This window comes from Nilaparvata lugens, chromosome 2 (assembly GCF_014356525.2).
Source record: "Nilaparvata lugens isolate BPH chromosome 2, ASM1435652v1, whole genome shotgun sequence".
Taxonomy (NCBI): Eukaryota; Metazoa; Arthropoda; class Insecta; order Hemiptera; family Delphacidae; genus Nilaparvata; species Nilaparvata lugens.
Window position 1 is genome coordinate 83,933,714 of NC_052505.1, and position 22,233 is coordinate 83,955,946.

The following is a 22,233-nucleotide window of genomic DNA, read 5'->3' on the forward strand; positions in this document are numbered from 1 at the left end:
AATAGTAGATGATTCATTGAAATGGAACAAACACATAACATATACAACTGCCAAATAAGGAAGCTTATATACAAATTCTATCAATTAAGGCGTATCATAGACAAAGAAATGTTAAAAACTGTATACTTAACATTAGTTGAATCTCTTTTAAGGTACGGTCTGTTAGTTTGGGGTGCAGCTAACTTCAGTTTTATAGATCCATTATTTAAAACTCAAAAACGCATTTTGAAAATAATGGGAAACAGGGAAATCCAGTTTTCAACTGTAGAATTATTTATAGAAAATAGAGTACTCAGCGTTAGGCAATTGTATATATGTTGTTATTAGGGTATATGAAAAAACATCAAAATAGGAACCATATCATAAATCATAGCCATAATACTAGAATAAGAGAACGTTACAATCAAGAAGTACCAAGAATGAATACAGCGTTTGGGCAAAGATCACTAGGATATTAGGGCCTACAATATCTAATAGAATACCATTAGAAATCAAAGGAGAGGAAATTTCAAAAGGTTCAAAAGAAAAATTAGACATTGGTTATTCAGCATTGGGATACAAAGTAGTGAGGAACTAATAGTAAGTAGGATTTAGATTTAAGCAATATTCTTTTTTAAATAAGGTAATTTATATGTAGAAAATAGTACTCGGTTTAGTATCTTTGTACTAGGTGATGCTTAGGGTAATAGATATAGTTTTAGATTTTTGGAATTTTTGTATTATCTGTTGTAGCATAAATTAGTATAATTTGATGATAACCTCGACACATAATTATATAGTGAGGTATCATTTTTGTAAACACTGAATATTGTTATATTATTGAAATATATGATGTACAATCAAGGAATAATAATAAATTACAATGAGCTGTAGATAGTGCTCAACAAATAGAATACAGTAATATAGGCGGCATGGGCCTTCAGTAAATTAAATGTCAAATTAGACATCAATAGAACAATTAATAGGCGTCGGTGGCCTTAAAATATCACTTGTAAAGCCAAGGGTAGCTGTCAAATACAATGAAATAGCGTTAATATTGAGTACAATTATATAGGCGGCATAGGCCTTCAGTGATTTGAATGTCAAGATAGACATCAATAGAATAATTAATAGGCGTCGGTGGCCTCAGTGAATTGAATGTCAAGATAGACATCAATAAAACAATTAATAGGCGTCAGTGGCCTTAAAATATCACTTGTAAAGCCAAGGGTAGCTGTCAAATACAATAAAATAGTTGTTAATATTGAGTACAATTATATAGGCGGCATAGGCCTTCAGTGATTTGAATGTCAAGATAGACATCAACAGAATAATTAATAGGCATCGGTGGCCTCAGTGAATTGAATGTCAAGATAGACATCAACAGAACAATTAATAGGCGTCAGTGGCCTCAGTGAATTGAATGTCAAGATAGACATCAATAAAACAATTAATAGGCGTCAGTGGCCTTAAAATATCACTTGTAAAGCCAAGGGTAGCTGTCAAATACAATGAAATAGTTGTTAATATTGAGTACAATTATATAGGTGGCATAGGCCTTCAGTGATTTGAATGTCAAGATAGACATCAACAGAATAATTAATAAGCGTCGGTGGCCTCAGTGAATGGAATGTCAAGATAGACATCAACAGAACAATTAATAGGCGTCAGTGGCCTTAAAATATCACTTTAAAGCCAAGGGTAGCTGTCAAATACAATGAAATAGTTGTTAATATTGAGTACAATTATATAGGCGGCATAGGCCTTCAGTGATTTGAATGTCAAGATAGACATCAACAGAATAATTAATAGGCGTCGGTGGCCTCAGTGAATTGAATGTCAAGATAGACATCAATAGATCAATTATGTAATACATGCGTAAATGAAAATTGAATAGAACGATTTACGTAACCTGAATAGAATTTTGAAGAGGAGATGCAGCCAGGCAGACAGGCAAGGAATCCGCAATACCCAAAGGAACAGGACATCAGCAAGCGACGATGTGATCTGGCCATGCGATGACAGAATGGAAGCGTCCACCACAGCAGGCAAATCCCCCGTGGAAATGTGAGCAGGAGCATGTAGAATTCCAAACGAATAATCCGACCTTCAAGTTGTGGAATTTTTAGATTGATTTCCAAACGGTAGAGATGATGAACTTGAAAGTTTGAGTTTCAAGAGGTGAAGCCAATCGTTAGAAGAATGGCAATTGACGCCCACACGAGGTTGTGAACTTGACAAAGTTTATCAGCGTAAATATGTGAAGAAATCGATGAATAATGAATCACAATTGAAGAATAGAATAAACGAATTAATTGAAGGAGTAATTCACACTTTAAAAAATGTTCCGTAGATCAGATGAATAGCGATAAACGCCACATGAGGTTGCAATTTTGACAAAGTTTATCAGAGTAAATAAGTGAAGAAATCGATGAATAATTGAATCACAATTGAAGAATAGAATAAACGAATTAATTTGGAAGAATAATTCACTTTTAAAAACGTTCTGTAAACTAGATGAATTTGGATGAAAAGTTTATACTGGGAGCGAGATGTGCACCCACCGACTAGACTCCATTGAAAGACAAGAAACAGACCGACACTCAAGCAACAAAAAGGAAAACGGAAATGTCAGCCACGTACATAACACGTTTACAAAGTTTGGTGAAAAAGTAGCAAATATCTAGAAAGTAAGATGCCTAAAGACAAAATAAATTCCAAAAAATCGAATAGTACAAATATTAAAATTGAAACGACAAATAACACGACGAATAATATAGGAAACCAACTTGATTGGGGCAGTAACGTGGAACCTTGACTGTGACGTCACTGGCCAGCGCATAAAATGACGACATGATGTCTACGTAGAAGCGGAACGAGTAACAAGTGGAACCGTTACAATAAATGCTTTGTCAGATTTTACACGCCCTATATCCTATTGAGGGTGTGCAACGTGTTCGAGTATCGTATTGATATCACTCGAGTGACTGGAGGGGGTCACATTGAACATTTGTGAACTTATTTTCTAGTGGAGAAAAACTTATTTTTATACGGTACTCTTCATTTTGATTTATAACCCAAGTTTCTATTATGTTTCCTTGATTAAATACAGATTTTCAAAATTATGGTATTCTTTTTGAATCACGGTGTATATCTTCTCACTTTATGCATGCAGAAAGTATTGTAAGAAGTTGGTGAAAAAGAAGAAAAAACCACTATCAGCATCAAAAGTTCTCATTCATAAAGCAATTAATCTTATGTTTGAACCCAATAGATTTCCGTTAATCTGTTGCCAGAAAGAATATACTAATTTGAAGCTATCCATTTTTCCTTTACTCGTTTTTCTTCTGCTGAGAATGCTTTCTACATTAGTCCTAGTCCAGTGTGTGGTCATGTAGATTATTTAAAAACTATTCTCCTTCAAGAAAATAAGGGTACTGCATCACATGTATACTTCTCAATCCTGGAATCACAGTATTTTTTTCGATGCATGATAGTATCTTGATGATTTGTATGATGTACTTTCAGTATTGACTATGACCTTTCATATTGATAGCAATAATGAATATTCCACTTGATTATTTGTTCTGTTATCAATAATTTATTAAGTATCTGATTAGGATAGCAACTCCTATTTGTATGAGTACTTCCTCAAGAAAAAATAATAAAACTATTTGATATTCCACTTGTATTTACATGATAACAACAATATTGGATCATTAGAAGCAATGCATGGATTGAATTTAATAAATTCTTGGACTAAATTCAAGTTTAAATTTTATTCATTCCGATTTACAATAATTATAAGAAAATCACACAACTCAACAAGATAAAAAATAACATGCTATGCCTGATAATTATCCAGTAATAGTTATACAATAAACAATTTAATATCAGTTATTTTATGTCAGTACAAAATTTGTGAGTAAGGAATTATAACTACTTCTTGCTGAAAGTACAATGTTCTACGTTGAGACTATATACAGTGTGATTATAAAAGGATTTTACAACTTTGAAAGCACATAAATATTTATTGAAATTACTTACAGAATTGAGAAAGGTGACATTTTGTTACAAAACACTTCAAGTTGAAGGTGTGAGCTATTTTGCTTCGATGTGACAGCCGTTGGTAATGCGACATACATAACACCAATAATCGATTTCTTGCCACACTCGTACCAGCATATCAGGCGTAACTTGTGCAACATCAGCGATCCGAATGTGATCCAGTTTTGGAGGTCATTAAGATTGTCTATAGTAGAGGCGAAACATAAACTTTATCCTCAATGAAACCCCACAGGAAGAAATCCATCGGTGTTAAATCCGATGAGCGTGGTGGCCATGCAAGTGTCATGCTGAACAAGATGAACAAGTGCCCATTTACTTTCAGACAGCTCATTTCCACGGAGAAATTCGGGGATTTTCTAGACAATACTACTATAGCTTAAAAAATTTAATCTTTTGATTTTTGTATTTTGACAATACACTGTTTGATACAATTAATTTGTTTGAGCAATTAACTTGTACAACAATGCGTAAATAGATTGTTTGATCTGATATTTATTAATAGTGTATCTATTTAATTTGTGTAGGTGAAGAATGGACGGCGAGTTTGACGTGGTGGTGAGTGACGGCTCGGCGTCGGTCGGCCGTCACGTTCTCGGCGAAGGAGCGCGAGGCATCCGTGTGGCTGGCCGAGAACAACGGCCTTCACGTCTTCCCGCTGCTCAGGAAGCCGCTGACGTCATCACTGCTCAAGGCCGAATGTTCGGACCCATCGCGAACCATCGCCTACCGCGTGACGTCACCGCCCGCCCAAGGCCAGCTGGTGCTGCAGTCGGAGCCGACCGCGACCTTCACGCAGGACGACATCGACAGCAACCGTGTCTGGTACCAGCACTCGACCCCGTTCAGCGACATGGCCGCCAACGATTCGTTCGTGTTTGACGTTGTGGCCGCGTTTGCTCAGCCGCTTCTCAATCAGGTACAGTTCTGTCTCACCAATTGAATTTATTAGGAGTGGCCGTAGTCGAGTGGATCAGATGATGGCTTTATGATTCAGAGGCCCGGGTTCAAATCCCGGCCCGGGCAAGATATTTATCTCGGGCCACTCCTGTGTTTCGGATGGACACGTTAAGCCGTCGGTCCCGGCTGCCTAAAAAGGAGTCGTTAGGTCATGTCAGAGGCCCTGAAATTGATCAGCTGCGACCTGAAAACTCTGACACCAGACCTGAGCCAGCCAGGTCACTCGATATTATATTATTATTAATTGAATTTATTTATTCATTTTTCATTTATTCATTTATTACAATGAGTACAATCATTTGCGGAAAGGATCAACAGACTCAAGCTCAAAACTGTTTATTCCAATTTAAACAACACACAGTCCAAAAATATAAATTATGAGGGTCACATTAATTGTTAGGGTATGAATTCATATGAATTCAGGGAAAACCCCTTCTTTATGCTGGATTTGCACACAATTGACTGTGAAAATTACCAAAATTATGATTAATTACCAAAAGTTCCAAATGGTATTATTGACCGAACCAGCTGGCCTTGGCGGGAATAAAGTTGCTCGGTCGGTATTCTATTTCAAATCCTCTTGAAAATAATAGCAAAATAGAAATATTATTCATAATAAGATAATTTGAATGAAAGTAATTTTGATATAACCTTTCAATATTATCTTTACAAAACAAACTACAATGTAAACAAGCTCTACAGAAAAGTTCTCTATCTGATGCTGACGTCACGATGGCAGTAGTGATGTTAGCTTCATTGACTTTCAGTGTGAATATACAATGGGCCGTGTCTATTCTATATCTGGTCTAAAGGCAGACCAACGCAAGACGCTCGTGTGTCCTAGGCAATGACTTCGCAAGAGTGTGGCTCTTGTAGTACTCTTTATTTATTTATTTATATAATCATTCAGATTACACAACTTATAAAGTGCCACAGGCTCACACCCAAAACGGTTCCAATTCTAATTTATACAACAGTCAAAATGTAGCTAGGTTATGTGTCACTTCAGGGGATATCAACGAAGTTCATAAATATGCTCCGCAATATTTATTGCGGAAATGATGGAACCAAGGCGCGAGTATGGAGTGAGAAGGGCCTGTCGGAGGAGTTCAGCGCAGGAGTAGGCTTGAAACAGGGCTGTCAGATGAGCCCGCTTCTATTCTCTCTTTTTATTAATGATTGGAGGGTGAATTGGGAGGAGGAGCAAGAGTGGGCAACCTTCGTATAAACTACTCATGTATGCAGATGACATTGTGTTGCTGGCTGAGTCGGAAAGAGAATTACAAGATATGATTGTCAGTCTAGAGGTTTACTGCAAACGGTGGAATCTTAGAGTGAACCTGAACAAATCTAAAGTAATGGTTTTTAGAAAAGGTGGAAGGCAAGGAAGGCAGGAGAAATGGTTTTTTGAGGGAAAAAGAATAGAGAAAGTAAATGAATATAAGTATTTGGGAGTATTGCTGACACCCTCACTAAATATGCATCCACACCTTGAGGAAAAATTGAGTAGCGCTAAAGCGGGTCTAAATTCAGGATGGGAGCAATTGATAAGTAATAAAAAGATTCCGTTGACTGCTAAGTGGATTTTGTACAGAGCAGTGTCGAGGGCAATCATGGTGTATGCTTCTCAGGTTTGGGGATACAGAAGATATGAACAGGTGGAAAAATTGTGGCGTTTCTTCATCAAAAGACTATTCCACTTACCCTACAATACGCCCAGCTACGTCTTATTTCTAGAAACAGGAGAGCCTCCGCTATTTGAATATACGCTTCGATTGCACTTTAATTATATAAACAAGGTGATGACAATGCAGGACTGGCGTTTACCAAAACTGTTAGCAGTTGAAGTTGTCAAAAGAAGAATATTTTGGTACAAGAGCTGGCTTGATATAACACAAGGATTGAATGCCGACATTAACCTAAGTCTGGACAATTTGGCTAATTGGAAGAATGAATTAAATAAGGTTTGTGAGTTAACGGCGATTAAACATAAGGAGGAATTCAAAACTGCAGCGAATTCAGCTCGATATCATGTGATATATAACAAACTTAGTTGTGTGAACTTGGAGGATGAAGGTTACCTGAAGGAGGAGTTTTCATCGTCAGATATAGGGTGGATAATGAAAGTGAGAGGAGAAATGCTATACTTGAATGATAGACCATGGATAGAGGGTAGGAGTGGAACATGTTCAATGTGTAATTCAGGTGAAAGAGAGAATACTTTTCATTTTGTTGCAAGGTGCTTGGTACTGAGAGAATGGAGAAGAAAGTGGCTGGGTAGTTCAGTTCTATCAGAAGTTGAATACATAGAAGTTGTTAACGGCGGAAATTGGCGAGGGCTAGTTGAATTCTGCAAGTGCGCGTGGAATTATCGTTGGTTCCTGATAGAGAATTCAATTATTAAGGAGAAAAATTGACATTCAATCTAAAGAGAATAACTTTCAAAGATTTATATTGTTTATCATTTATAGGTTCAACTTTCACAAAACTTTTCAAGAATTAATAAAAGAGGCCATGAATGATGTGGATTAATTACTTCTCTGAAGATTTCTATAAAGAATACAAAAGAAAAAAAAAATTGAATCATGCAGAAAAGGAATGAGAGGAGGGGACTCTCTCATCATAGGGTTACAGTTAGTGAAGATATTTTTCCTGTTAATTTATAAAAAAATCGGCAGATAATGAATTAATATAGTATTATTGTATTTTTGTATTTATGTTTATTGTAGTTAATACAGTGCAGTTGTGTAACATGTATCTATTTATATCTATTTATTCACAATGGCGCTATAATGTTTAAATGAGAATTAAACTCAACTCGAGCTGACGGCGAAAGCCAAGCTTCAGATGCTAAGACTTATTATGTTATAAGATATTATTGTAAAATCAAAATGAAAATAAAGCATTATTATTATTATTATTATTATTATTATTATTATTATGTGTCACTTCAACATTCTTCAGTTACACACTCAATTTACAATTCAAAACAGGCAAAAATCATTTTTAAATTGAAAAAATACTTCTCAATTGAATTAATCAATTCAATTCATTCCTAACTATGACTCATTATCCTAGACATGACTAGTTCTTTTTTAATGGCATGTGTTGGTTTGTTGTTAGGAGTTCCACGTGGAGATCTCGGTGTGGTCGGGCGGACTGGACCAGTTTGTCGACCTGAGCACGACGCTGGAGGTGGCGGAGGGCGGAGGGGCGGTGGTACTACTCAACACCTCAGCCGTTGTCTGGTTGCTGGCCCAGCACGTTGGCCTCACCGCCCCCACCATACAGCTGCAGCTCACTGCGCCGCCCCGCCACGGCCAGCTCTGCCTCCTCCAGGCCACGACCGCCGCCGCCCCCAACTGCACCGCCACCACGTTTACTCACCAACAGGTAAATCACATTTTACAGTTTCTATAAATTTTATCAAAATGTTTAAATATATTTTTCATAAGTTTGCGATCACATTTATTTATTTATTCATTTATTGAACAAAATACTACAATCATAATTTTTTAATTATGACATTGAAGGAAAAACTAGGCTGAGCCTGTACTATTTCTCTCCAAAAATCTTGATATAAAGTTAATGTTGTACAAAGGTTGAGATTATGATATCACACACTGCTTAGTAAATTGATTTTTGGTCCAGGAATAATTATTTGAAGATTTTGAATTTTGAAGGTTGACATAATACATCAAATGAATCACACAATGTATCACAATGAATAAAAAACTTGAAAAATATTGCATGAAATTTGAAAAATTTTCCACATATTTGAAAAATTTGAATACAAAATCACAAACCTAACCACTATTGGTTCATTGACTTTTTGGTGGTACATATACATCCAATGTATATGTACCACCAAGAAGTGGGAAGTCAAACCTCTGAAGCCAACATGTATGACGTCATACTGGGGCATTCCACGTTATAATTGCAGTAAATAAAGATAGGAGATAAACGTTGCAGAGTCTCTTAAATTGACTCCATTTTGCCACGGAGTGTGGCAAAACCTTGAGGAAAATTTTCAAATATACATTGAAAATATACATTGGATGCGTATATGTGCAAGTGGACGTCGAATCATGCAAGAGCTGAAAAACAAAATTTGAAAAGTGCCATTGAAACACATTGTGAGAAGTGACTTGCATAAAGCTGTTCACACTGAACGCAACCAGCAAATGCAAGCTTTGAGTGCCTGTTCCACTCTCCAGATGTTATCTGGCTTATGACTTACGAGCAACGAATCATACCAAAATTTCAAGAGTTTGGTTTATGAGTGGCGTGTGTTGGTAGCGCGTAAATTCGTAAACAGTTATGGACATCGCAACTTAAGTGTCTTCACTTATTACCACCAGGTCTGACTCTGCTCTCACGATTTTTTTGGACACTTGTCAGGTAGACCTTGCCTCTTTAATATTTCATCGTTTGAAGTCTACTATTTAAATTTTGTTTCAATAAAAATAATGATGCCACCACAGACAAATTAGTAGATGAAAGAATTTGTACTATAGGGGTTTGCCGTTTTTGTGAATCTGTCTTAAAAGCTTATACTCAAAATTGTATGAATAAACTAGAGCATTTGCTCAACTTTTGAAGCAAATGCTTTAAAAAGGTGAGTCTAGTCTAGAGCAGCTTATCACTTTTTGCTCATAGTTCAATGGCTCAACTAATTCGTATGATGAAGAGGAAACTATACCAGATACGATCACAACCAATAGTTGAGAACTATAAAACTCTTTTTAGATTCAACCATGATATATATCACCATTATTCCTACAATTTAATAAATACAAAAGATAGCTTAAATATGTGTATGCAACCTGATATAAAGATAGCCATCACAAAATAGGAAATAGGCATTTAAGAAGATGAGAGTGTAGACGATTAGAAGAAGGCTATTGATATTATAAGAATATACTGAAGATTATTATAGAGATGACGTTTTTCACGCTATTATTTCAAAATTCTAAACTCAACTAACCTAAAAATATTCATAAATAGAATACAGAGCAGACGACGCAAACACAAGCGGTGCCCCCTACTTGCATATTTAGCGCTTCCGTGAGCTATAAAAACAAAGTAAGGTTACAAAAGCGAATCAGCTGATGAAAAATCTTTAAAATACGTGAGCATTTGCTCCAGAGTTCAGGAGCATAAGGTAAGAGTATAAGGTAAAGCTTATTCATATAAAAATGAGCAAATGCTTTTGCTTCTACCTTTTGCTCATGAGCAAAACCTTATGCTCCATGCTCTTGCTCATGAGCATTTGCTCTGGTTTTATTCATATGGGCCAATGTTTAGAATTTTGAAATAATAGCGTGAAAAAATGACATCTCTATAATAATCTTCAGCATATTCTTATAATATCAATAGCCTTCTTATAATCGTCTTCACTCTCAACTTCTAATGCCTATTTCCTATTTTTTGATGGCTATCTTTATAACAGGTATCTTTTGTATTTATTCTTTTTTAGGGATAATGGTGATATATATCATGGTTGAATCTAAAAAGAGTTTTATAGTTCTCAACTATTGATTGTGATCGTATCTGGTATAGTTTCCTCTTCCTCATACGAATTAGTTGAGCCATTATACTATGAGCAAAAGGTGATAAGCTGCTCTAGACTAGACTCATCTTTTTTGAAGCATTTGCTTCAAAAGTTGAGCAAATGCCCTCGTTTATTCATACAATTTTGAGTATAAGCTTTTACTTTTGAGCAAATGCTCAAACTATTTTTATGATGAGCATGATCAAAAGGTTTTGCTCACGTTTATTCATAGAAAATGAAGCAAATGCTCCATATTTTAGAAGTATAAGCAAATGCTCAACTTTATTCATATGTCCTATTCTTGGGTTCCTCCTTTTATGTGTCAATGAAGCACTGTATATTGCACTTTTATGTGTCAATGATATAAATGTTACATTGTATGAATGTGGGTTCCTATAGTGAGGTCCACGTTATAATGGCAGTGGAGAAAGATAGCAGAAAAAACGTTGCCGATCCTCATGGTTGTCAATGCCTTCTATAGACGGTAGCTGAAACAGGTTTATTGATGTAATATTGACGGTTCATTCTTGTTTAAAATAATCATTTTTATTTTATTAAGCAATAAATTATATTTTTCAATTATTTCATAATGAATTTTCATAATTAAGATGAAATATTTTGTTCATTAATTATTAATTCTACATTGTTAAAAGACGATTTGGCACAGAGCAAAGCGAGAAAGAGATAGCGCTATCCACTTGTTGAATGATAGACAAGGATAGCAATGCCATTGCTAAGCAAGCACTGCCATTATAACGTGGACCTCACTATAGGAAAATTCAGTAGCCTACTCCATATCTCATTTTGTTAGATTTGTTATCTTGATTTTGTTTTAAATTGATACTTTCACTTAGCGGACAGGATTTTTCCTTTGCTGGGTGATGCCAATAGTGTATTCAAATTGTTTTGTTTTTAAATTCTCCTTTGTTTTAATTTTGTTTTTTCATTATCGAATGATTGCTATGGAATTAATAGAACGATTGTATACCATATCTACTATGCAATGTTAACAATTATTGGCAATAAGCAATTATTATTTTTATCCTGTTTGAGGTTTTGCTTGACCACTCTTCCCCTGGGCTCCGACCCCCAAAGGAGAGTGACAAGCGATTTTACCAGAGTGACTGCTCCACATGTCCATGTGGTAAACAATCATACTGGGTCAGTTACCATTAAATCTTTTGCCCTGAGTAGACGTAATGAACCAAGGATGACAGCCTTCTGCATTTGACCTGCGAGTGCAGTAGCAGCTCTCTCACAGGCTGGAATCGTTCTAAGGTTGACTAAACACAGTTAGCAGTCTGATATTTTAATTATGAAATCATTGAACAAAAACTTGAATAGAAACTTCTGTCTGTTACAATGACTAAAAACGATGTTGTTATTACTATTATTTATCGTGATAAAATGATGAAATTAATTTTTTTTGTAGGTTGATTCAGGACAACTGACCTACCAACACGATCATTCCGACACCACAACAGACGAGCTGAAATTCTCAATGTACCTAGTGCCTGGAGAGGTGCTTCTGTGCAACATCACACTTCCGGTTTCGATCCGACCAATCAACGACCAGCCTTTCAAGCTGATCACGCAGACGCCGCACATGAGTGTGGTCCAAGGTCAGACGCGACGCATCACCCGGGAACAGCTGCTCACTGAAGACGACGATACACCACCTGAGGAGCTAGTTTATGCAGTCATCAATGGCCCCGTTCACGGCAATCTGCTTGTCGGCGGGACTCCACTCGGAAAATTCACACAGGCCGACATAGATGCTGGGAAAGTTGCTTTTGAGCATTCAGGCCCACTCCAACCGGTCTCGTTCTATTTCCGGGTTTGGGACGGACAGTTCAAACCGGAGTACACAGTCTTCAATATTGACATTCTCCCTGTTGCTCTGAACATCACAATTACTGGCTCGGTTACACTTCAACAAGGCTCCAGTGTGGCAGCTGTTACTACTAGTATTTTGAGTATAGCTTCGAATGGAAAGGAGGAAACGATACTATACAATATCACAACTCCTCCACGTCATGGGAACATATATCTGGAGGACTCTCCCGCGTCGGCGTTCAAGCATGAGGATCTGGTGGCGCGTCGGATCATGTACATGCAGACGGACATGACGACGCACAGTGACACGTTTCAGATGTCGGCTCGGCTGCCCTACGAGAGCTCCCCGACCGTGACAGGGTTGTGGGTGAATGTCAGTGTTGAGCCGCTGCTGAAGATTGGAAAGTTCACACCAATGGCAGGTGTTAAAACACCGTTTGGGACCGACGTACTAGATGCCGGGCCATTAGCTAAACTCACCGGCTCTGATCCGGTGTACAAGATTTTGAAAAGACCGAGGTATGGAAGGATCAAGAAGATAATACGGAGTTCGGGTGAGAGGAGGATGGTGAAGGAGAAGGAGGTGAACCGGTTCACGCACGAGGAGATACGTAGCGGTGTGATATACTATGTGGCAAGGAAGGTGCCGGAAACGGTGCGGGATGGGTTTCCGTTCCTTCTGGAGGCATCCATCTTCCAGCCGGCGATCGGCGACGTGCGGTTCGACGTGATTGGTGAGCTGGCTTCACCGTCGACCGTCAGCCCCCGTCTGCCGGGCCCCAAGGCGCCCGTGGGGCACGAGGGGGGCGTCGAGATGGCCAGCCCCAACATGAGTGACGATTACCTGTTGGTGGTTGGCATGGTGGTCGCCACCATAGTGCTGGCTGTGTTTGTGGTCATCCTGGTGCGGTGTGGCTCCAAGCGGTCGGAGGTTGGTGGGCCCGGCGGCGAAAAGACTGACTTCAACGCTTCGCTGCCCCTGCCTAGGCCGCCCGATGATCTCATGCCGTCCTCGCCGATGCCCAAGCGCGCTGCTCCGCCGGTCAGTTCATTTTTGATTCCATTACTGCATAATTCCAAAAATGATTACACACAATACTATCAAGTCAAGTCAAATCAAGCTTTATTCATTGGATAAATTAATTTTTTCCCAATACTATCTATTGCTAGATTCTAAACATATTAAAACAAAAAATCAAAATTATATTTTTAATATGTGAATATTTCCTATTTTCGTTATAAAAATGTGAAATATTTCTTCTATGTTTAGTTTTGAAGCATCTAAATTTGAAAATCTACTTTGTGAAAATACTTGAGGACTTGAATTTTGTGAATTGAAGAACTACAAGACTTAACCTATTTCGGACTATGTGTTATCTATCTAAATTTGGGAGAGGTATAGCACAAGGTTACCTTATTTTTCCTCTCCCTATGATTTTGATAATTTACTAATTGTATAAATGAATAAATGAATATTATTATACAGATTCACAATAATAAAATGATAATACTAAAATATGTGGAATCAGCGAACATAAACACTTTATTATTTATTCATTCATACAATAAGTACATTATGATCAATCAGTATAAAGAGTTGCAATCTAAAAAATATCTTACCTAAATGTTTCTACTATAATCTTATTCATATATATAAAACCAATCATACTTATTTCTTATCACTGAGATTTTTAATCTATGTCATAGTGAAGTTTTTGTTGTGTCATAAGAAATAAATACAGGTCAGATGTAGATATATTACATATTGCAAATAATACACAATAATAGAGTGTAAAATACATTATTTCAGTTCAAAAGTCTAGATGTAGAGTAAGGTTGTATTTATGAACGATTCTTAGCCAATAGAAGTACACTTTTGTTGCCTATTAACGGAAGCTTGCTTGGCTAAGATTAATGAGAATCGTACATGAATACGACCGTAGGCCTAGTTACACACAACGATTATTGCACGTACGATTCTTTGCCGTCCTATTAGATTAAACAGATAATGTCAAACAAATGATGTTTGTCAAGTTCCGTTTAATCTGGTACAATTCATAAGGACGTCAAAAAATCAAACGTCCAAAAATCGATATGTGTGTGTAACTGGCTTAGCCATTGAATTTCTTCATACGTTACTAATATTAAAGCTGGGTTCACACCAAAGTTATTAACAAAATGTTTATTTTTCCGTCCTTATAGATTTTATTAGATTAAACGGGGCTTGCCAACACATATGCACATCATGTGTATAAGCCAACTCAATCTAATGGAATCTATAAGGACGGAAAAATAAACATTTTGTTAATAACTTTGATGTAAACGCAGCTTAATATTGACGTTTTCCACTTGTTTTGTAGAGGATGTAAGCTATCAATGGAGTTCTCCATCAATCGATCGTGATAATTAATCATTTTTCACGAATTGAAGACTTGACATACTGGAAACTTGTAATAAGGAAAATTTGACGATCTGAAAACTTGACATAATAAAAACTTGTCAACCTTAATACTTGATTTAGTGAAAACTTGGCAAATTAAAACCTGCTGCCAGCATCAGAAGATGTGTATAATATTCAAATCGTTGCTTGATGTTCACATTATAGTATAGTTTTAAAAATCTATTGCAAATCACCCCCGTTATGCCATTGATTGTGATGTTCTAATGTTCACATATATTACAGTATAACCACTACCTCTATAAACAAAGCCATAGTGCATTCGTGTGACGTCATCACAGGTAGGGCTCCTACACCAATAAAAGCACTAGCTGATATAGATCAGCTGGAATAAACAAATGTTTATTGGTGTAGGAGCCCTACCTGTGATGACGTCACACGAATGCACTATGGCTTTGTTTAAGGAGATAAAAAACTTTAATTATTGATTTAATTATTGTAAGTTTTCTTATGTTTTTGTGACTCGGTTGTTTGAAATGTTGGTTGATGTTTGTTTTCAGATAATCAGCAGCGCAGTGCCGCAATGCAAGGTGATCCCGGTGGTTGGCGCAGGCGCAGTGCCGACCGGCGACTCGATGACCACCGGTTCTGAGCCGGAGCTGAACCTGCACTACCCGTACGGGGCACCCGACGAGGACTGGAGCAGCTACGAGGCATCGGCCGACTCTGCCGGCGCATACCCCGCACAGCGAGGCAACAACCCCATGCTTCGGCGCAACCAGTACTGGGTCTGATCCACGGCCACAACACAACACATTTCATAGACTTGTTCAATAATAATTCTGAACTGACACTCAAAAAGGTAGCAAATGTTTTCCGGTTTCCAAACTGAGACGAGGACTGAAGCAAGATGTTTCATAGTGGTACGCAGCTACAACACACTCCATTTTGTACAATTCGTTTATTTGTTGAGTTGTTGTTTAACTCTGAACTGATAAAAGGTAGCAAGACGTTTCACAGTGTTACGCTGCTGAAGCTAGAACACACTCCATTTTGTACAACTCGTTTCTTTGTTGAGTTGTTGAGTTATTGTTAGATTCTGAACTGATATTCGAAAAGGTGGCAAAACTTTTCATAGTGATACGCTGCTACAAGACACTCCATTTTGTATAACTCGTTTCTTTGTTGAGTTGTTCAGTTGTTGTTAGATTCTGAACTGATACTCGAAACGGTAGCAAAACGTTTCATAGTGGTACGCTGCTACGTCTAGACCACACTCCATTTTATAAGACTTGTTTCTTTGTTTAGTTCAGTTGTTCAATTCTGAACAGACAATCAAAAAGGTATCAAAACGTTGCCCCGTGTTACACTGTGTTTCGTTGCTACAACATTTTATTATACTCGTTTTTTTTTTAATTCAGTTGATGTTGAATTCTGAACTGATACTCGAAAAGGTAGCAAAATGTTTCATAGTGGTAAGCTGCTACAACTAAACCACACTCCATTTTATGACTCGTTTCTTTGTTTAATTCAGTTGCTCAATTTTGAACTGACACTCAAAAAGGTATCAAAACGTTGCCCCGTGTTACGCTATATTTCGGTGCTACAACATTTTATTGGACTCGTTTCTTTGATTAATTCAGTTGATGTTAAATTCTGAACTGTCACTCGAAAAGGTAGCAAAATGTTTCATAGTGATGAGCTGCTACAACTAGACCACACTCCATTTTATACGACTCGTTTCTTTGTTTAGTCCAGTTGTTCGATTCTGATCTGACACTAAAAAACGTAGCATAACGTATGACAGTATTAGGCTGGGCGTACACCGATTAGTCAAGACAAGACTAGTCACGTTTAGTCACAATACTTCACATAGTTGCTTATGAGGACATGTCTAATTGCAATGACTAATCAGTGTGAGTTGCGTCATAAGCAGCTATGTGAAGTACTGTGACTAAACGTGTCTTGTCTTGTCTTCACTAACTGTTGTGTGCCTAGCCTTACACTGCTACAACACACTCCATTTTATAAACTTGTTTCATTGGTCGTTTCTAAATCAAATCAATTCAATTTATTTGTTGCTGAGCGTTTAAAGGAAGCGAGACGATTTTGCATAAACGAAAATAGTAGCTACTGAGTCAACAATTCTATTTACAGTGAAACGTCGGGAATCGCAGTTGAGAAATTTAATTGTAACTCTAACAGAATCAATATTATATGTAACATCTAACAGTTCATGGATTAGTCAATTGATCATCGTAGTTAATGCGAACTCTGTATTATTCAGGTGGAGAAAGAGTTGTCAAATTAAACTCGTGAACGTAATAATATTCGAAACTAAATGCAAAAATCGTATACAGTTATATCAAGTGAGAGAATTACTGATCGTGTTTTTTTCAGTTTCAAGTTATCAGTGTTCAACTTTCAAGTAATAATAATAATTATTATTAGATATTTATCTCGGGCCACTCCCGTGTTTCGGATGGACACGTTAAGCCGTCGGTCCCGGCTGCCTAAAAAGCAGTCGTTAGGTCATGTCAGAGGCCCTGAAATTGATCAGCTGCGACCTGAAAACTCTGACACCAGACCTGAGCCAGCCAGGTCACTCGATATTATTACTATTATTAACTTTCAAGTGATGTATTAATGATTAATATAATAGTACAAGAGCGATAGTACTCTAATGTCCTGAAATCAATATCAAACGAATACTCTATTAAAGTATGCTTTAATTATTTTTAGAGCATTTTTGCTCTGAAATTCTATCTCACCGAAATTGCAGTGGAATGGGGTTGAACAATAATTATTTCATGGTGACTCCAATAGTATCCATCAATTTCAAAGATATATTTCAATACTGAAAGAAACAATTGAAAATATGAAAAATCCAAGACATCAAGACAAGGGACACATCTTTGAAAAAACTAAATGTGCAATAACATTGCACTTTGACACTTAGGGCAATGGTAGCAAACCACTTTGTTTTGACTTTGACACTTGGGGCAGTGGTAGCAAACCACTTTGTTTTGACTTTGACACTTGGGGCAGTGGTAGCAAACCACTTTGTTTTGACTTTGACACTTGGGGCAGTGGTAGCAAACCACTTTGTTTTGACTTTGACACTTGGGGCAGTGGTAGCAAACCACTTTGTTTTGACTTTGACACTTGGGGCAGTGGTAGCAAACCACTTTTTTTTTGACTTTGACACTTGGGGCAGTGGTAGCAACCACTTGTTTTGACTTGACACTTGGGGCAGTGGTAGCAAACACTTTGTTTTGACTTTGACACTTGGGGCAGTGGTAGCAAACCACTTTGTTTTGACTTGACACTTGGGGCAGTGGTAGCAAACCACTTTTTTTTTGACTTTGACACTTGGGGCAGTGGTAGCAAACCACTTTGTTTTGACTTTGACACTTGGGGCAGTGGTAGCAACCACTTTGTTTTGACTTTGACACTTGGGGCAGTGGTAGCAAACCACTTTGTTTTGACTTTGACACTTGGGGCAGTGGTTGCAAACACTTTTTTTTTTACTTTGACACTTGGGGCAGTGGTAGCAAACCACTTTGTTTTGACTTTGACACTTGGGGCAGTGGTTGCAAACCACTTTTTTTTTACTTTGACACTTGGGGCAGTGGTAGCAAACCACTTTGTTTTGACTTTGACACTTGGGGCAGTGGTAGCAACCACTTTGTTTTGACTTGACACTTGGGGCAGTGGTTGCAAACCACTTTGTTTTGACTTTGACACTTGGGGCAGTGGTAGCAAACCACTTTGTTTTGACACTTATTTCAATACAATCGGATGTATGGAGAAGCTGCAAAATATTTACTGGTCCAAGCTTGTATTCAACTTGAAGGTTGTTATTAAAAAAGTTGAAAAAAAAATATCATTTTTATTGGGTTTGCGTGTACGGGAAATCATTGCTAAAATTCTGTAAAAAATTCAGTAGATAATTAGTTATTATTATACCTCATTAGGTTTTAGTTTTTTAATTTTTTTTTTTCAATTAATTTGTTGCATTTTGTTTGGCATTTAATAGGTTTGTAGTAGTGTGTGGAAAATATTTAACAATTTAGAAATTTCCTATTATTAATTTTATTTAATTTGTCAAATGAAAGTAACAAATAATATGTTTTATTCAGTTATAAAAATGAAATGTCTTGAACGAGTTCTCTTTGCATTATTATAATATAGTATCTAATATTCTATATTAAATTACTAGTTATTTATTCAGAAAATGAATTACCTGAGCTACAATTAACATTATTTCATAAATATTATTCCAGCTTTAATTTATCTAATATTCCATTTTTTATACTACTTTTAGAACTGGTTTTGTTTTTTTATTGTAGGGTGATCCAAACGTAGTGTGCTCAAGAATAGTGTAAAAATATTGTCTTCAATCAAAGATTTAAAAGGAGTTCATCGGAATTCTATTATATTTATTCACAGATTTAGTAGCACAAAATTCATCTGATGCATGCTACAAACGTTTAAACAAATTGTATGATATGATTATAACTTTAAAACAACTAATAATAAGAATTTTGGCATAACACTAGATATAAGATATTGATGAAATTATACTAATTTTATAAGAAGATGGTAGGAAATATCAAGTGTTGAAACTGAAATGTTTCAGAATCAATAATTCAGGTTGTGGGTTTTAGATATATAGAAAATTTTACAACATTTGTTTTATTTATTGTTTAAAGTACGGTAATTAATTAAATAGAAAAGTTAAAATAGTACCAAGCACTTGAAATTTGATTTTATGCACGTCTCTAGTACTGTATATGGTTCATCATACCACCCAAATACAGTTTAATTTTGGATATTAATAGTTTCAAATTTGGAAATCGGCAGTTTCACATTTGTACAATAAATTGCAAATTATTTCTTTCATCACAACATATTTCCTTTGAGGGAGAATTAATCGACTATATTTTATTCGAAACTGATATCTAATCTTTCCTTTCAAGTCTTTTCATTAAAAGTTTTTGTATTTAAAGTGATAACAGGATAATTTCAAACTACTTACTTCACAAGGCATGGAATTGTCTGACTTCAAGATGGTTGTAGGAAAGAGAATTATGAATCAGAATAATTTTTAAGTAAATTCGCTCAATATAATAGATGAGATGACCAGAGTGCGTTGAACTTATATTCAATCTCAAGTAGTACGGTGTTAAAAAATGTTATTCTGTTTCTGAAATACTTGTTAAAATTATTTTAACCATGGGCTTGACCTAAGTTTAAATTTAATACTCGTTGATCGTTATTATAATACGTTGATTGTTGAATTTTACTTGTTTAAATTGTTGATAGTTAATGATACGGCATTGTAATTATCATGCAAAGAGTTAACACTAGTCTAAATAAATATTAATATTTAACTTCTAAAAATGTTTGTTGCGTTTAACCAGATAAGAACATATATTTACTCGAGCACTCAAGTCCAATCTTATATAATAAAAAAGGGTTTTCATAATATTGAAATTCTTACAGAATGAATACACAATCATACATCTACATTGTGTCAACATTAATATCTATGTCGAGTATAAATAATTGTTAAATTACAATTCAATATTATCATGAAATAATTGGAATTTCTATGTCGAGTATAAATAACTGTCAAATTACAATTTAATATTATCTTGAAAACAATAGGAATTTGGAAATGATGCTCTCCATTCAGCATCGTATACTAATAATATATATATTATTTGCTTGTGACTGTTGAGACAATACTGATATTTTATGAACATTTAACTGTCAAAATGGATAGCTATTTAAAAATGTGGACCCTTTATTAATTCTTATTATTGACAAAGTGTATTTAACTCACATTCTTGAATCTAATAACAGGGTTGTGAAAACTATTCTAGGCACAAAAATCTCTTTCAAGAAGTTTAGTTCATCAAAAATGTATTAAATTATTCTATATGTAATTTTTTCACTGCTTCCAAACTTTATAACTCATCTATGACTGAAATAATTTACTATATGTTTTTTATGATTTAATTATTAGTTAATAAATGAATAAATTACAAAACAGTAGGCCTACAGTTACATGTTGGATAATCTTTGTTCTTGCTTGTTTAAAAAGTTCATTGTTTTCCAGTGATAGTTTAGCAAAACCTAAAAATTAGAATGAGTGTTCTGTAATGTTGATCATGTGCCCTAATTTGAACACTATTATGGACCTGGTACTATACTAGTACGGTACCTAATATTGTACTAAACTAGGCTATCATAAAATTGTTGTTAGTTTGTTGTATATGTTCTTCAAAATAGTATTTTAACCATGCAAATATTAATAAAAGTTAATGGTCGGTTATTTTTTCTGGTTGTAGACAAGCTAATTACTATCAATGTTGAACTAATTATGATTATAATTATAATTAAAAACGATTATGATTATAATTATAATTAAGAATAATAATTAAAAACGGTACTTGTATTGGTATAACAGTATTCATTATTATTCTATAAGTTTGGGATTTGTTTTATTAGATTATATACCTACATTCTTACTTTTAATATGGTTATTTTGCAGTATCAATGTGCCAAATTAGTATATTGTGATATAACTGACCTCTACAGACAATATTGTTACTTCTCACAATCCATAGCATATATTCTACAGCTTCTATTCATTAGGACCAGACCATATTAAGCGGGTTTTTTTCAAGGGTTTTCAGACGGCATTTTTAAAGTTGACAGGGCAGGAAGCTCTCCGATTGGCTGATTGGGTTGGCGCCTGAAAAAACGCCTAATATGGTCTCGCCCTTATTCATTGTTAAGAATGGCAGACCTATTAGTAATGTTATTGAATAATCATATTTGTCAAAAGCTGGTTTGAACATTGAACCTGTTAATTCAATGCTTTATTTATTGACTATGATTTTACTTGTGTTGTTAAAAGGAATTGGATTCCTGAGGAATTGGTAAAAGGACATAAATATTTCATTCTTTTGCAATTAATAATTGTAATCTCATTTAAGGCTGTGCAAAGGCTAAACATAAACTTTCCTCTCGTGATATTTTTCAAAGTTTTTCGATTTGTATATCATCAAGCCATCAAAATGAAAACGTTTTCTTAGGATTTTTTTTTTCTGATCATTACTTTTTGAGATATGAGCGCCTAAAGTTTGAATTTTTGGGACAGAACATTTCAAATTCGGTAAGAGATAAATCCATGAGATTTAGAGGATAGATTCTTCTTCATGGTATTGTTGATCTAGTGAAACAAAAATTTTCTGAAAATATCAATTTTTGAAAAAGTTATTCAATTTACCAAAAATAACTTTTTATTGAGTTATTTTTGGTAAATTGAATAAGTTTTTCAAAAATTGATATTTTCAGAAAATGTTTGTTTTACTAGATAAACAATATACCATGAAGAATCTATCCTCTAAATCTCATAGATTTATCT

At 35.6% G+C, this 22,233-nt stretch overlaps 1 protein-coding gene across 1 annotated transcript in view; it reads left to right on the plus strand.

Annotated features, from left to right (window-relative positions):
- The window catches only part of LOC120349705 (chondroitin sulfate proteoglycan 4-like), an 18,071-nt gene extending 987 nt beyond the window's left edge, over nucleotides 1-17,084 (plus strand). The window contains exons 2-5 of the mRNA XM_039420229.1: nucleotides 4,608-4,963; nucleotides 8,128-8,397; nucleotides 11,991-13,436; nucleotides 15,353-17,084. Of these exons, the coding sequence (XP_039276163.1) occupies nucleotides 4,608-4,963; nucleotides 8,128-8,397; nucleotides 11,991-13,436; nucleotides 15,353-15,586 (2,306 nt within the window). The 3' untranslated portion in view covers nucleotides 15,587-17,084. The remainder of the gene's footprint in view (nucleotides 1-4,607; nucleotides 4,964-8,127; nucleotides 8,398-11,990; nucleotides 13,437-15,352) is intronic.
- The last annotated feature ends 5,149 nt before the right edge of the window (nucleotides 17,085-22,233 follow it).